The following is a 12,426-nucleotide window of genomic DNA, read 5'->3' as shown; positions in this document are numbered from 1 at the left end:
GTTAATTTGCCCCACCGACTTCAAATTCGACACACACGTTCCACACCCCCACAGGGAGTGCAGTGGCCGCCTGCCTGGTGTCGAGTCGTTTGGACCCACGGTTGTCCAGAACCGCCACAAGTCTGAAATGGAATTTTTACTCTAGTCGTGACCCAAACAAATTGGCCCATGACCCACAAATGGGTCCTGACCCACTATTTGGGAAACAGTGCTCTCTAGAGCATGTTCTTGTTGACGCTCTAGTCTAGAGCATGATTTTGTTGTCTACTCTAATTTATATGCTGCAGTCCAAAAGGCATGTCAAAAGGAAAGTTAAAGTCTTGTTGGAAGATACAGACAAATTATAAGCCTATTGAAACGCCCAAAATAAATCAGTCTCTGACATTTACAGCCTAATCATTATTATATTTGATTATGACTCAGTTAAATAAAATAAATAAATAGACAGACAGGCTAATTAATACAATAAAAAAAAATTGGTCGGTGTTTGGTGTGTAACCACTAACGTGACTAACGTCATCTATCTACTACCGGGCCAGCGTACCATTTTTGCTCCGTTGTCATTCGCTAACGGTTGCTCGGCAACCACCTACCTCCCAATGACAGCTCTAGAATCCTTCCGGGCTATGGGGTCTTTATTGGAGAAAACAACCACAGTAACACACAGCCGGACCGGTGCGTGTTTGACGTCCGCAGCTCGTGCAGACCTAAGGTGCAGACATACACCTATATAGGTGGATTCCATGTTCCAGAGACGGCGGGGGTTGTAGTGCGCAGGTAATTAGCCTTAATTGGGCTTGTATTGCTTTGAATAAGCTGTCATATTAATTCAGTAGGTGTGCTTTTCTATATTTGGCAGTTTTTGGCACTCAATTTAGGCTTCTATTCTGTTACAGTAACAGGAGGCGGCGTCCTGCAACATTGTAACGGCTGTCTGGCAGGTGATCCCTGGTTTATACACCGTAGTATATGGTGTCGCGCCAGGCGCCACTCGCATGTCAAAAACATGAACAGATCTACAAGCAAGCTAACAACGCGTCGTCAGCTTGTAGATGATCTGTCCCTTTTTGACAACCCCTCATATGATGAAACTCTGTTTTTCCTTGCCCGGGATTCGAAGCTCGTCACCTCGGTCTCCCTCTCCCCGGTCTCCCGCATGATGAGCGACCACCGCACCAGGGGAGATATTTGCGCTTATGAGCTTCTGGCGGTACTACTGCTTGTCATCGTCAACCCAATATCTGTCCTATACCCACCCAACCCGCGACACGCCATGCCATGGGTCTACATTTCTCAATGGAAAGGATATAGTGAGAAATCCACCATGCACTGCATATCTAGCCTATAAATTGTATTCAACTGCAATCCGGAACTTATTTTAATAAATGAAAGCTGGTGTAAATAAGAGATCTTCTTTGGTTAATAAGTGTTAAATTGCTAATAATAATCATTTAATACATGTAGTATTTGTTCAGTAATGGGCAGGCATCCCATGCATCTCTGCAGCTCTTTTAGAAAATACATGTTCAGGATAGGAAAGGGGATATTAATTTCATCCAGCCAGGATAGAGACAGTGTTGAAACAAATAAATGAGCAGACTATATTGGAACGAAACCACTGTGAAATTAGGCTAAAGCTCATAAATGGGTTATTTTTCCAGATTGGGTGAAACCAGACAGTAACCCACCTGAATGGAGGATATTTTCTGTTTACTGGAGGGATGGGGAGACCCCTGTCACTGAGCAATTACTCTAGTATAGTCCAGTTTCAACCCTTTTCATATCAAGGCCCATTATTTATTCGGCATTTGAGCCATGGACCACCATTTGATGAGATTTAGCCTCTCAGACTCAAAACGTATAATATTTTGTTATTGTTGGATTTTTCTGTCCCCAATTCCGCATGCTGTGTTGATGTGGTATACCATTAGGAGAGATGCAGGCAAATGTAATAATAATAATTCTTCTAACTCTTGAGAGTGTAAAATGAAATCGAATGGACCCATACAGGTTCATTTGGTTTCATTTCACGCTCTCAAGAGTTAAATAGTCCATTTGGTTATACCAACCATCATGTATGCTGGGGACCACCTGGAACCCCCTCAAGGACCACTGGTGGTCCCCGGACCACTGGTTGAAAACAACTGCTCTAGTATTCTATAAGAGGCATGTGCGTGTGACATCACATACCCGGAAGTTATGCGGGAACGAGTGGCAAAAAAACGCTACAGTTTTCTGCACCACGAAGGGAGGGACTTTCGCCCACATTCGGCCAATCGGCCTATATATAGCAAGCTATATAGTGGCTCAAGCAAACTTGAGCCACGAGAGACACCATCGAGCACGCTAAAGCGAGCGAGTTGCCGTGTCAAGCGTTGTAAAGTTCGCTTGAGTTGAGCCGACTCAGCCCCGTCCGAGTTGCGACCCCCCCCCCCCCCCTATACAATGAACACAGCGGAGCACTCCTTTCCCCGAAAGTAGTATTGCAGCTTCGAGCGGCACTGGGCCATACGTGAACGCGCTTGGCTCACGCCGCGAGCCAATACACAACAACCACGGCGCTCGTTCATGACTTGCTCGCACACACACGCACGCACGGTACTCGTTCCTGTTTTCGGCCCGGCACGTTCGAGTGTAGAGTAGGAGAGTAGCGACACACTTTGATCTCGCCGCAAAGCGGGTGCCTATGGGCTATAGTTCCAAACATTGCTCCTATGGCTGGAACTATCCCATTGAGATAGAATGAGCAATTCCGCATTCCATTGTTACAATGGGAGTCAACGCTAGTGTCGCCACTCTCTTACTATATTACTCTGGTTCACGTATGGCCCAATTCCATCCCAGAATGCACTCTGTTCCAACCCGGAAGAAGGGGTGAAATCGCCTCATGTGCTGGGTGAGCAACTCAATGCAAGTGGATGGGAGGAGAAATCCGGTGACGTCTCTATAACTCTATGGTTTCACCCAATCACAACTTATGCCGCGGCGCTCCTTCCAGCTCTTAGAGTATATTAATAGAGACGTCACCGGATTTCTCCTCCCATACACTTGCATTAAGTTGCTCAAAAGCGCATGAGGCGATTTCACTCCTCCTTCCGGGTAGGAACAGAGTGCATTCTGGGATGGATTGGGCCAAATCATGAACGCACTGGCCATTGACTATCATTGCACGCGTTCATGTATGAAACTGCGCAATGATAGTCAACGGACCAGCGCTGACTCGAGCTGCAATACCAAATTCGGCCACTATGTCCATTTCGCCTCAGGGTTTCCTCCGGGTGCCGTCTCTATATACCGGTACTCTAAGTTCCAGCCCCTCCCTTCCTGGAGGCATCAAACGGAGTCGTGCAAAAAAATACTTTCTGGCCTTGACAGCCCATACTGTTCTGTATTGCAGATTTAACAATATAGCAAGGCAAGGGCCATTCACAAGTTATTTTACTGTTTTAATCATGTTGTGAACTTGATGAATAATTCAAGTATAGGCAGCATGGCTAGAATTACATCTCGGTAGCAGTCCCTTACATAAGTGTTACGCTTAAAAGCCTAAAACATTGTCAAATAAAATGTTGTTTTCAACTCATCGTTTATAGCAGCGGTTCCCAAATGTTTGCAGCTCAAATTTGGACCACAAACGTTCAAAAAAAAATGTATTAATCACTTGAAACATTATTAAAATAGGCTTGATTATTCTTCTTCTTTTCTAATTTAAGAAGCATTTCTGTAATTTTCTTCATATTTTAGAAAATGTTTGAACGTTGTTTTTGAAAAATAATTGGTGAAAGTAAAAAGTAGGCAGTAGGCTTTTCTTGTCTAGTGTGACGTGTTAAAAACATGATGGCGTCCGTCACCATCATGTTTTTAACATCACCCATCATCTCTATGCAGTATATGCTATAGTCTTACTCAAATATGGATGTACGCTGTGAATATGAATATGAACTCAAATATGGAGTTCCACATTGCCTGGCAAAGATATGATGCTACCCTTTATAGTTATTGATGCAGCAGCTACAGCAAATATAATTTGTTGTAAATACACCAACGTGTAATGTAATCTGATCTTCTAATCTACTTTATTAAAAAAAAAATCTGCCTTAACATTTACAGTACGTTACAAGTACTGCTATAATGTTTTCCTGTGTATGTGTGCACTGTGCAGGAGGGGTGACAATGACTCTGACCAGAGGATCTTTCACCTACGCCAGTGGAGAGGAGTACCACGGCGAATGGAAGGAAGGCAAGACACACTGTGAAACCCTGGGTGTTCATTTAACTCTGCCTAAACCAGTTCCCTAACGGTGGGTCAGGACTCAGGACCCATTTTGGGACCATGGACCAATTTCTAAGGGTCATTTACTAATAGCCCATTTTTTAGAATTTACAAAACTAAAACAAAAAAAAACACTTTTTTCAACAGAATTTCATAAAGTTCATAAAAATATATATTTATGTAAAAATTCAGTGGAAAATAGCAGATCTACAAGCTCACAAGGCGTCGCATTGCAACGCATTGTTCATTGTTTTCACAAGCTTGGTTCCCAGGGAGACTTTCTCTTTTGGGTCTTGAGACAAAGAAATGTTTGGTAACCACTGGTTTAAAATCTAAATAACATTATTTTAATTTGTGTTCTGTATCTGCATAGTAAAAAGTACAACGTAAAAACTAGGCTAATATTAGTTAGTAATATTAGTCAAGCTAATATTAATCCAGTTTTCACCAGCCTATGTTATATTATCTTATCTATTATTGTATTGTCTTGTTATTATCGTAACTATGTTGTGTACCAATAATAGCTTATTTCCAAGCTCACAGCTGTTCAATCAATGACAAACAACACACATTCACTGGTCAAAAACCTTAGTTGTAACTCTACTTTAACTTGGTTTTGGTAAAATGATAATATGACACATGCATGTATGTAAAAATACATTTATTTCACATTTCCTGAAAAGTAACTGTTAACATAAAGGTTTCTGCCTAATAGCAGAGAATAATAGGGCCTACAGAGTGTGTTTATCCAAGATACAGCCTCTGGTTTTGTTGCACTTACGCCATCGTTTTGAAATTATAAATGAAATAAAGCTAAATGTAACAAAGTAAACAGAATCAGAGATACAGTACATGGGAAATGTAGTTATCGGTCAACTCCCAATATTGGTTTCAGGAATGCACAAAGTCTCAGGTGCACAATTAGGGAACCGTCCAATATCGACATTATTAAGAATTTAACTAGGACAAAGGATACTGAAAGAACATTTTGCCACCAGCAACATCCCTGTTCCCATATGGCTTTGGAGCTCATTAAACTTTGTAGTCGACACACTTCCTTTAGAAAACCTAGAGTATTACCCCTAGGGTAGGTACCCTCACAAAAAACATGCAGTAATCCTGGTCTCTTAATGTGGTTAGAGGAAAAGATTTTATGGAAACTCAAAGAGTTCACCTGAAATAAAAATGATCATAAAATGATAGTAAAATGTATAATGTTTCGATAGACAAACATGCACATGTGCACACAGGTAATGGTGCCCGTGACGAACATGAAAGCTCAAGCTATTAAGCCAAATCCTAATTAGCTAGCATTGGCAACACCCCATGACCACCGCAGCCAGATTGACCTGCTGTAGCTTTGTCAAACCTTTGGGATTAGACTTGAAACTATTAGAACTCGACAACTCGTACAGAAGTGCAGTGTGAGCGGCTGTTCTGAAAGCAAATCATTCAATATTGTAAGAATTCAATAGCACGAGAAGTACAGTCAGTGACCATATTTATGTCCTCATGTAAGCCAAAAGTCATACAACTGTGACGGTCATTGAAAATACTTGATACTCAAGATATTGAGTACAGTTTTGGTACAGTTGAACCAGATACAGTTTGGTATCAGTCCTTTTTGCTGTGTGACCCGACTATACAGAAAATTCTGAATTAGGCTTCAGCCTATAGGAGACATTAAGCTGAAGTACCAACTAAATATTGATCCCATTTTTTTTTCTCGTCTAGTACTGCGGTGCCCGCGTCTAGTGCAGCAGCCGGGATGTTTAATTGCAAAAGAAGGGTGCAGAAACATGCGTTTCCGATGAAGCTGCAGCTGAAATGTTGAATCGTAAAGCAGTACATTATTGCCTTGGAGTTGTTAAGTGATATCGTATTAAAATAAGTGGTAAATAGCTCCATGTTCCGATAATAACCATCGCTATAGAGCGTTTGTTCAGTAACAGGAGTCTCCCCAAAATACATTTTGAGGTTGTGATACAGAATTCATCCAGTCAGGAGAGAGAACTTCATATACAGTAGGACACAGGATGAAGTGAAATTAGAAATAGTGAAACAAAAAAATGAGCAGAATAAAATGGAACTGGAACAATTTGAAGCTGATGAATGGGTTCTATCTCTTGATTAGATAAAATTGTTGACCCACCTGAAAACAGAGAGCCAGAGAGAATTATATATTTGTAACTGAATTCATCTGAGATGTTGAATAAACAGCGTACATATGTACAGTACATGCCTTGCATGTTTCCATAGCCAGCATCCTAAATAGAAATCCCTGCTAAAAAACCTGCTGGCTTAGGCTGCTGTAATTCCCACTGCACACGAGGCAGATGGGACTCCTAATTCAGTGGTAAACCTTTAGCTGACATAGGGGGAACGGTACTTAAATCCCAGACCCATGTGACATATGTGCTGGCTTTACACACAGTATGAAGAGAATATAAAACCACAGGTCAAAGTGCACGTTGAAATGGCATATATATCCTCGGACACTTTCAAATTAAATACCGTAATTTGCAGGGAAATCAGTTTAGAAAATCAGTTAAGAGGTTTAAAATGCAATCCATAACTGTTTTTGTGTGAATAAAAATTAAAACAAATGTGTTTGGTTGAGTATGTTAATATAATATACTAATATACACTGTTTTTTTACTAACGACTACGGTGATTGGAAGTGATCTGCCTACTCCTCTATTGAGGTATATTGTGGTACCCGGGCAGTACCCTCAATGCCCTCATACCCGATCAACTACAGATCTACCACTCAAATATAGAACAAACATGGGAAATTCTCATTCTATACTCTGCCACCGAAATGTGTAATGCCTTGAGGCGAACGCCATCCATTTCCTTCAAAACTGGCCTGAAAAAACACCTGTCGGGAGACCACAAGGGGAGATAAATGCAATTTCCCATAGAAAGGAGGTGTCATACACTGCTGACGTATTTCCTTTTACTCCTCTGTACATAATTGTGGTTTGTATTTGATGATGACATGTATTAGTGTGTTATTTGTATGCTATGACGATGAATTGAATATATAAGACCTCAATGTAAACAAGTCCCCAGGATTTTTTTTTAATGTCTGACTGTACCACATGCTGTTTACATTTTTGAGTAGTAGTATTCAATCAACAAAAAAAATAAATGCTGGTAATACTACAAGAGGTACTGCGTAAAAGGTCAAAGCGTAATATCTCCGCTGTCCAAGCGGTCTTTGTTTAGCTGTATAGATACATTTTGGCACTTGCAAATCCCGGGTAGGACATAAATCATACATGTCAATAATATGTGTGTGTGTGTGTGTGTGTGTGTGTGTGTGTGTGTGTGTGTGTGTGTGTGTGTGTGTGTGTGTGTGTGTGTGTGTGTGTGTGTGTGTGTGTGTGTGTGTGTGTGTGTGTGTGTGTGTGTGTGTGTGTGTGTGTGTGTGTGTGTGTGTGTGTGTGTTCTACCTCAGGTCGGAGGCATGGGGTTGGGCAGCTGAAATTCCAGGATGGAACCTGCTACACAGGCCAGTTTGAGAACGGGCTCTTCCACGGTGCCGGTGTCCTGCAATTCACAGATGGATCTAGGTGTGTTCGGGAGGACGAGGGTTGAAGTTGAAGTTAAAAAGGAGCAGACTTAGGTCTGCTCATAGAGCCCTGTGGGACTCCGGTCAGCTATTGTTGCTGTCGGGCAAGAGACCTCTTATCGCCATATTCTAACTTTTTGTGTTTTTCTTTCATAAATGAATGCCCTACTTGTAACTTGATCATATTACAGTGTCACACAAAACACACAAAAATAGCCGATTTACAAGCTCGAAACGTCGTGTGAAGCGATGCGTTTGGAACTTGTCAATCTGCTATCTGTGCCATTTCTGAATTTTAATCCTTAAAAAGGAACAGTTTTGGACATATGAGGGTTTCCACCCGCGCTATAAGGTTTAAGTGGTTAAATCAGTTGACCAACTTTCACAGGCACCGCACCTGTTATGAGCCTACTGTTTGTAGGTGTGTATGCTATTCCTCATTTGAAATGATGCAAAGCACACCCAATCGTTTGTATTGGCTACGCTGTCCTCCCTTGGGCTGGGTGGAAGTGACGCGCGCCAGTCCGTTCCATTGCCATTGTTTAGCTAGCTAGCTATAGCCCGCTACCGGTAATGTACTGTAGCTTGCCTGAAAGTGCATACGATCGTCAAGTACTATGTGCAGGTTTGGATTCTGGACCAGGGCAGCCACGTGCTCGCGAGGCCTTGAGGCTCAAGCAAGTGCCCGCGCCGAGCAGCCGACTCAGTCACGGCGCTCGCCTTGCTGTCAAGTGATGTAAAAATCACAGTGGTGGGGGTGTGATTTGCAAAATTTGTTACAGGGAATGACATGCACTCTGTATGTACTGCACACCTCAGGTACGAGGGAGAATTTGGGCAGGGGAAGTTCCAGGGTGTGGGAGTCTTCAATCGATATGATGGCATGGCGTTTGAAGGAGAGTACAAAAGTGGCCGTGTGGAGGGATACGGTGAGTCTGCCTCCATTAATGGCGTAATGGAGGAGTTCGTTTAGACAAAGATATAGCCATTCAAAAAGCTTGTAGATTGGCTATTTTGCACACAACCAAGTTTATACTGGCCTCATCAATTTTAGTTGCAGTGCTCCAGCTGATCTCTCTGTGTGCCCTTCGTCCTGTGTCCAGGATTGTTGACGTTCACAGACGGTGGACACGGTATGCCACGGAACGAGGGTCTATTCGAGAACCACAAGCTTCAGAAGAGGGAGAAGTGCCCGGGAGTGGTGAAAAAGGCTCAGGCCGCAGCCTCCAATGCCCGCAGTCTGGCATTATGACCCACGTGACCCAGGAGACAACATGGTCAGGGTTCCAGCATGACCTCAGGGACTCTATACTGAAGAACACCACCCTGCACCCCTCTTTCTCTCTTCTTATCACTTTTGCTCTTGCCTTTGACAATTTGGCTTTGAATGCAGAAGACGCGTAAGCGAATAGCCTATGTCGTGTTCATGTTTATTGACGATCGCGGACCATGCCCTCATAAGGTGTCTTACACTGCTTTTGCATTGCACGGTCCTACCACCTCGACTGACTATAGCTTTGTCATATCAACTCTCTGTGTAGGCTAACAATGCTAAGAAGTTAAAACTAACGTTAATGTCGTCAGGAAACTATTTAACGTGTACAATATCTGTACAAAAAACAGTTTCTGATACCATTTTAGGTGAGAAATAATAGGCCATAAGGATTTGATAAATTAAGTTATTGTGCAATGTCAGTAGTTAGAGGCTGTGTGGAACTCCATATTTGGGCAAATATTTGATGAGGTGAACTCCGTAGTAAGGACAAAATGTATTCAATCATTTATTTGGACTAGAGAGGTTGCATGGGGCCTCTACGGCGGTGCCCGTTGGGCACTGGCCTACTTGGAATGATGCAAGTTGGAAATAACCCAGATATTATGTCTGTGTCCCTTTTATGCCCGATGTCAGAATGATGTCAGATTTCTGTATGTGTCTCGTTGTGTCCCTTTATTCCTATGTTCTGTGTCAGCGATGCCTAAATATGGAGTGTTGGGATGTCAGAACAGGCCAGCTTATGGAGTTCTGTCTCAGGCATGCCCAAATATGGAGTGTTGTGAGGTCAGAACAGGCCAGCTCCATATATGGACCCTGGGCCAGAGCCCGGGCAGAGGCATTTTTGGGGGCGGTTCTGGACAACCGTGGGTCCGACCGACTCGACACCGGGCACTGCACCCCCTGTGAGGGTGTGGAACGCGTGTGTCGAATTTGAAGTCGGCGTGGTGAACGGTTCTCGAGACGGCATTTATAGTTAGATAACATAAATAAATACATAAAGAAAAACACTCTTCTATACAACTTGCCCCTTCAGACATACACTCTAAAAAACCAACCAAGGTAATTTTGCCTACTAATAATTATAAAAAAGGTGAGTCGAGTGGAGCCGACACCATGCCGTGGAAAAGTGCCATTGTTTGTGCTGTTTGAGGGTAGCCAGCTTTTTTCCCACCTTGCAGTGGAAGAGTCCCATCACATGATGTGTGTAATTTAAGTGTTCCCTCCAGTGTGGCTTGAACAGATGAGTTGTTTCCCGTTTTAGATGGAATAATTACTTGCAAAACGGTCACTTTACAGACAGAAGTAGTTTTGGTTTTTGTGCTTTTGGAAGATCAGTGTTCAAGTTTGCCTTAAACAAGCCTTTTATTTTCCTTTCCCACCCCAAATTTGAATGTGTTTATTGAGTGTGTTTGTGGAGTGTGTGTGTGTGTGTGCGTGTGTGTGTGGGGGGGGGGGGGGTCAGCAGAGAGACAGAGAGAGGCATTGGACTGTCATTCTAACTGTCATTCTACTAAGGTCATTCATTTGTAAGGCGTTTCATTGTTGTCGGGCAGATACCTTGTGTCTCCATAACATGTCACATTTGAGCAAAAACAAAAAGGTTAGTGGGTTTTGTAAATATTTAACCAATGAAAATTATTAACAATAGCTTGTGACTAAATAATAACTACCATGAATCCATTGGAACACTTTTTTCCCCCCTTTTCTTCCATCTCCTGAAATGCAATGGTTCGGGGAACACAACAACGAAATGTGCCGTCTTAGTGACGTGGAACTGTTTTTAAACAGGCAGCTGTTTTTAAAGTAGGGATAAATCAAGTTGATATGTTAACACTGTTTAATGCCCTCTAACCTGTGTGAAGTGCTATTTTCTTTGCTGATCACACAAATGCGTCACAATGCGATCCGTTGTGAGCTTGTAGGTCTGGTATTTGTCGTATTAAAAGTGTATATCGCATAAGTTATGTCCCCCCCTCCCCCATTTCCTTTTTTTACAAATCGACCTCCGATAACTTTGTACTGACATGTTAACACGACAGCAATCTCTATGTTTTTATTCGTAATGAGAGTTTCATAATGGTGTTAAGTGTTAATTTATGATAATGGCGTGTTTTGGGTATTGTAAGATGTTGCTAAGAATCTATGAACATTGTAACCAGTTTCATTCATATATCATACCGCGATACCAAAACAATGCAATTGTACTTGAACAGTTATGGAAAAAAGGCCTTATATGACCCATTAAAACCGGGAAAGCATCTGTGACATCTTTAGATTTTAGTATTGGCTATTCAGAAATTCTCGAAGCGAGTCACGTTGTGCCGCCGTGCGAGCTCGTATATCTGCTAGGCACATCTGCGCATGTACAGTACAGCACTATATCCACAACACATGCATCATGATTATTGAGACATTTTGCTCCATATATGCATATTTGCAGCGATGTGCGTGCAAAGACTATACAATTCTGTATGTGTATATGGCAGTGGTTTTCAATGTTTCTCATGTCAAGGAAGGTCCATTTATTTCTTCAGCATTTGAGCCACGGACCACCATTTGATGAGATTTAGCCTCTCAGATCCAAAACTCGTTGGTATAAGATTCTATACTGTATTGATGTGGTACCATAGGAGGGATAACAACGCTGATCAAAATACCAAGTCTTCTACATTCTCTAATTGTGTAGACTAATTGTAAATTGTAATTTAACTCTTGAGAGTGTAAAATGAAACCAAATGGACCCGTTTGGTTGGTCATTTTACACTCTCGAGAGTGAAATATCTCTAAGGGTCCATTTGGTTACCAACTCTCCATCATTTAGCTGGGAACCACCTGCTGGAACACCCTCATGGACCACTGGTTGAAAACCACTGCTGTATGGCATTACACAAAATGTAATGGGGATTAGATTTTTCCATCATAAGCTATTCCGGTGTTGCCACCGCCTCTGTTTGATCTACCAGGTGATCAGTAATGAGGTGATCGTCTGAGTTGATAAAATAAACTCCCCTTATTAACCATTATTGTTTGATGTGCATGAAACGTTTCTCTGCTGGATAGTCAGAATTGATCTTACGTTCATTATTCTAAATCTGGTTCTTTGTTTGGTTCTATTACTAAATTGTGGAAGTGGTTCTCTCTGTCTGGCACTGGGTGATCTTGCTATACCCAAACTTGGGCAGGTGCTGAGCGACGAGTAGTATACAAGAAGAAAAAAGAAAACACTCGCACACGGAGGAGGGCTCCGGTGCTGTAATAGATGCCTTTATTGCACCAAAACTGATGTTTCGAGCACAAAGC

At 42.2% G+C, this 12,426-nt stretch overlaps 1 protein-coding gene across 1 annotated transcript; it reads left to right on the top strand.

Annotated features, from left to right (window-relative positions):
• Positions 1-670: 670 nt before the first annotated feature.
• On the top strand, positions 671-12,139 carry morn4 (MORN repeat containing 4). Its single transcript, XM_079511543.1, has 6 exons — positions 671-777; positions 4,163-4,240; positions 7,737-7,851; positions 8,670-8,779; positions 8,954-10,568; positions 10,642-12,139. Exons 2-5 carry the CDS (start codon positions 4,174-4,176, stop codon positions 9,100-9,102), a joined length of 441 nt encoding a protein of 146 aa, XP_079367669.1. The 5' UTR covers positions 671-777; positions 4,163-4,173; the 3' UTR covers positions 9,103-10,568; positions 10,642-12,139.
• The last annotated feature ends 287 nt before the right edge of the window (positions 12,140-12,426 follow it).

Source organism: Electrona antarctica (genome assembly GCF_951216825.1).
Source record: "Electrona antarctica genome assembly, chromosome: 10".
NCBI classification, from domain to species: Eukaryota; Metazoa; Chordata; class Actinopteri; order Myctophiformes; family Myctophidae; genus Electrona; species Electrona antarctica.
Note: the sequence above shows the minus strand (reverse complement) of the source record. Positions and strands in the feature narration are given on the sequence as shown.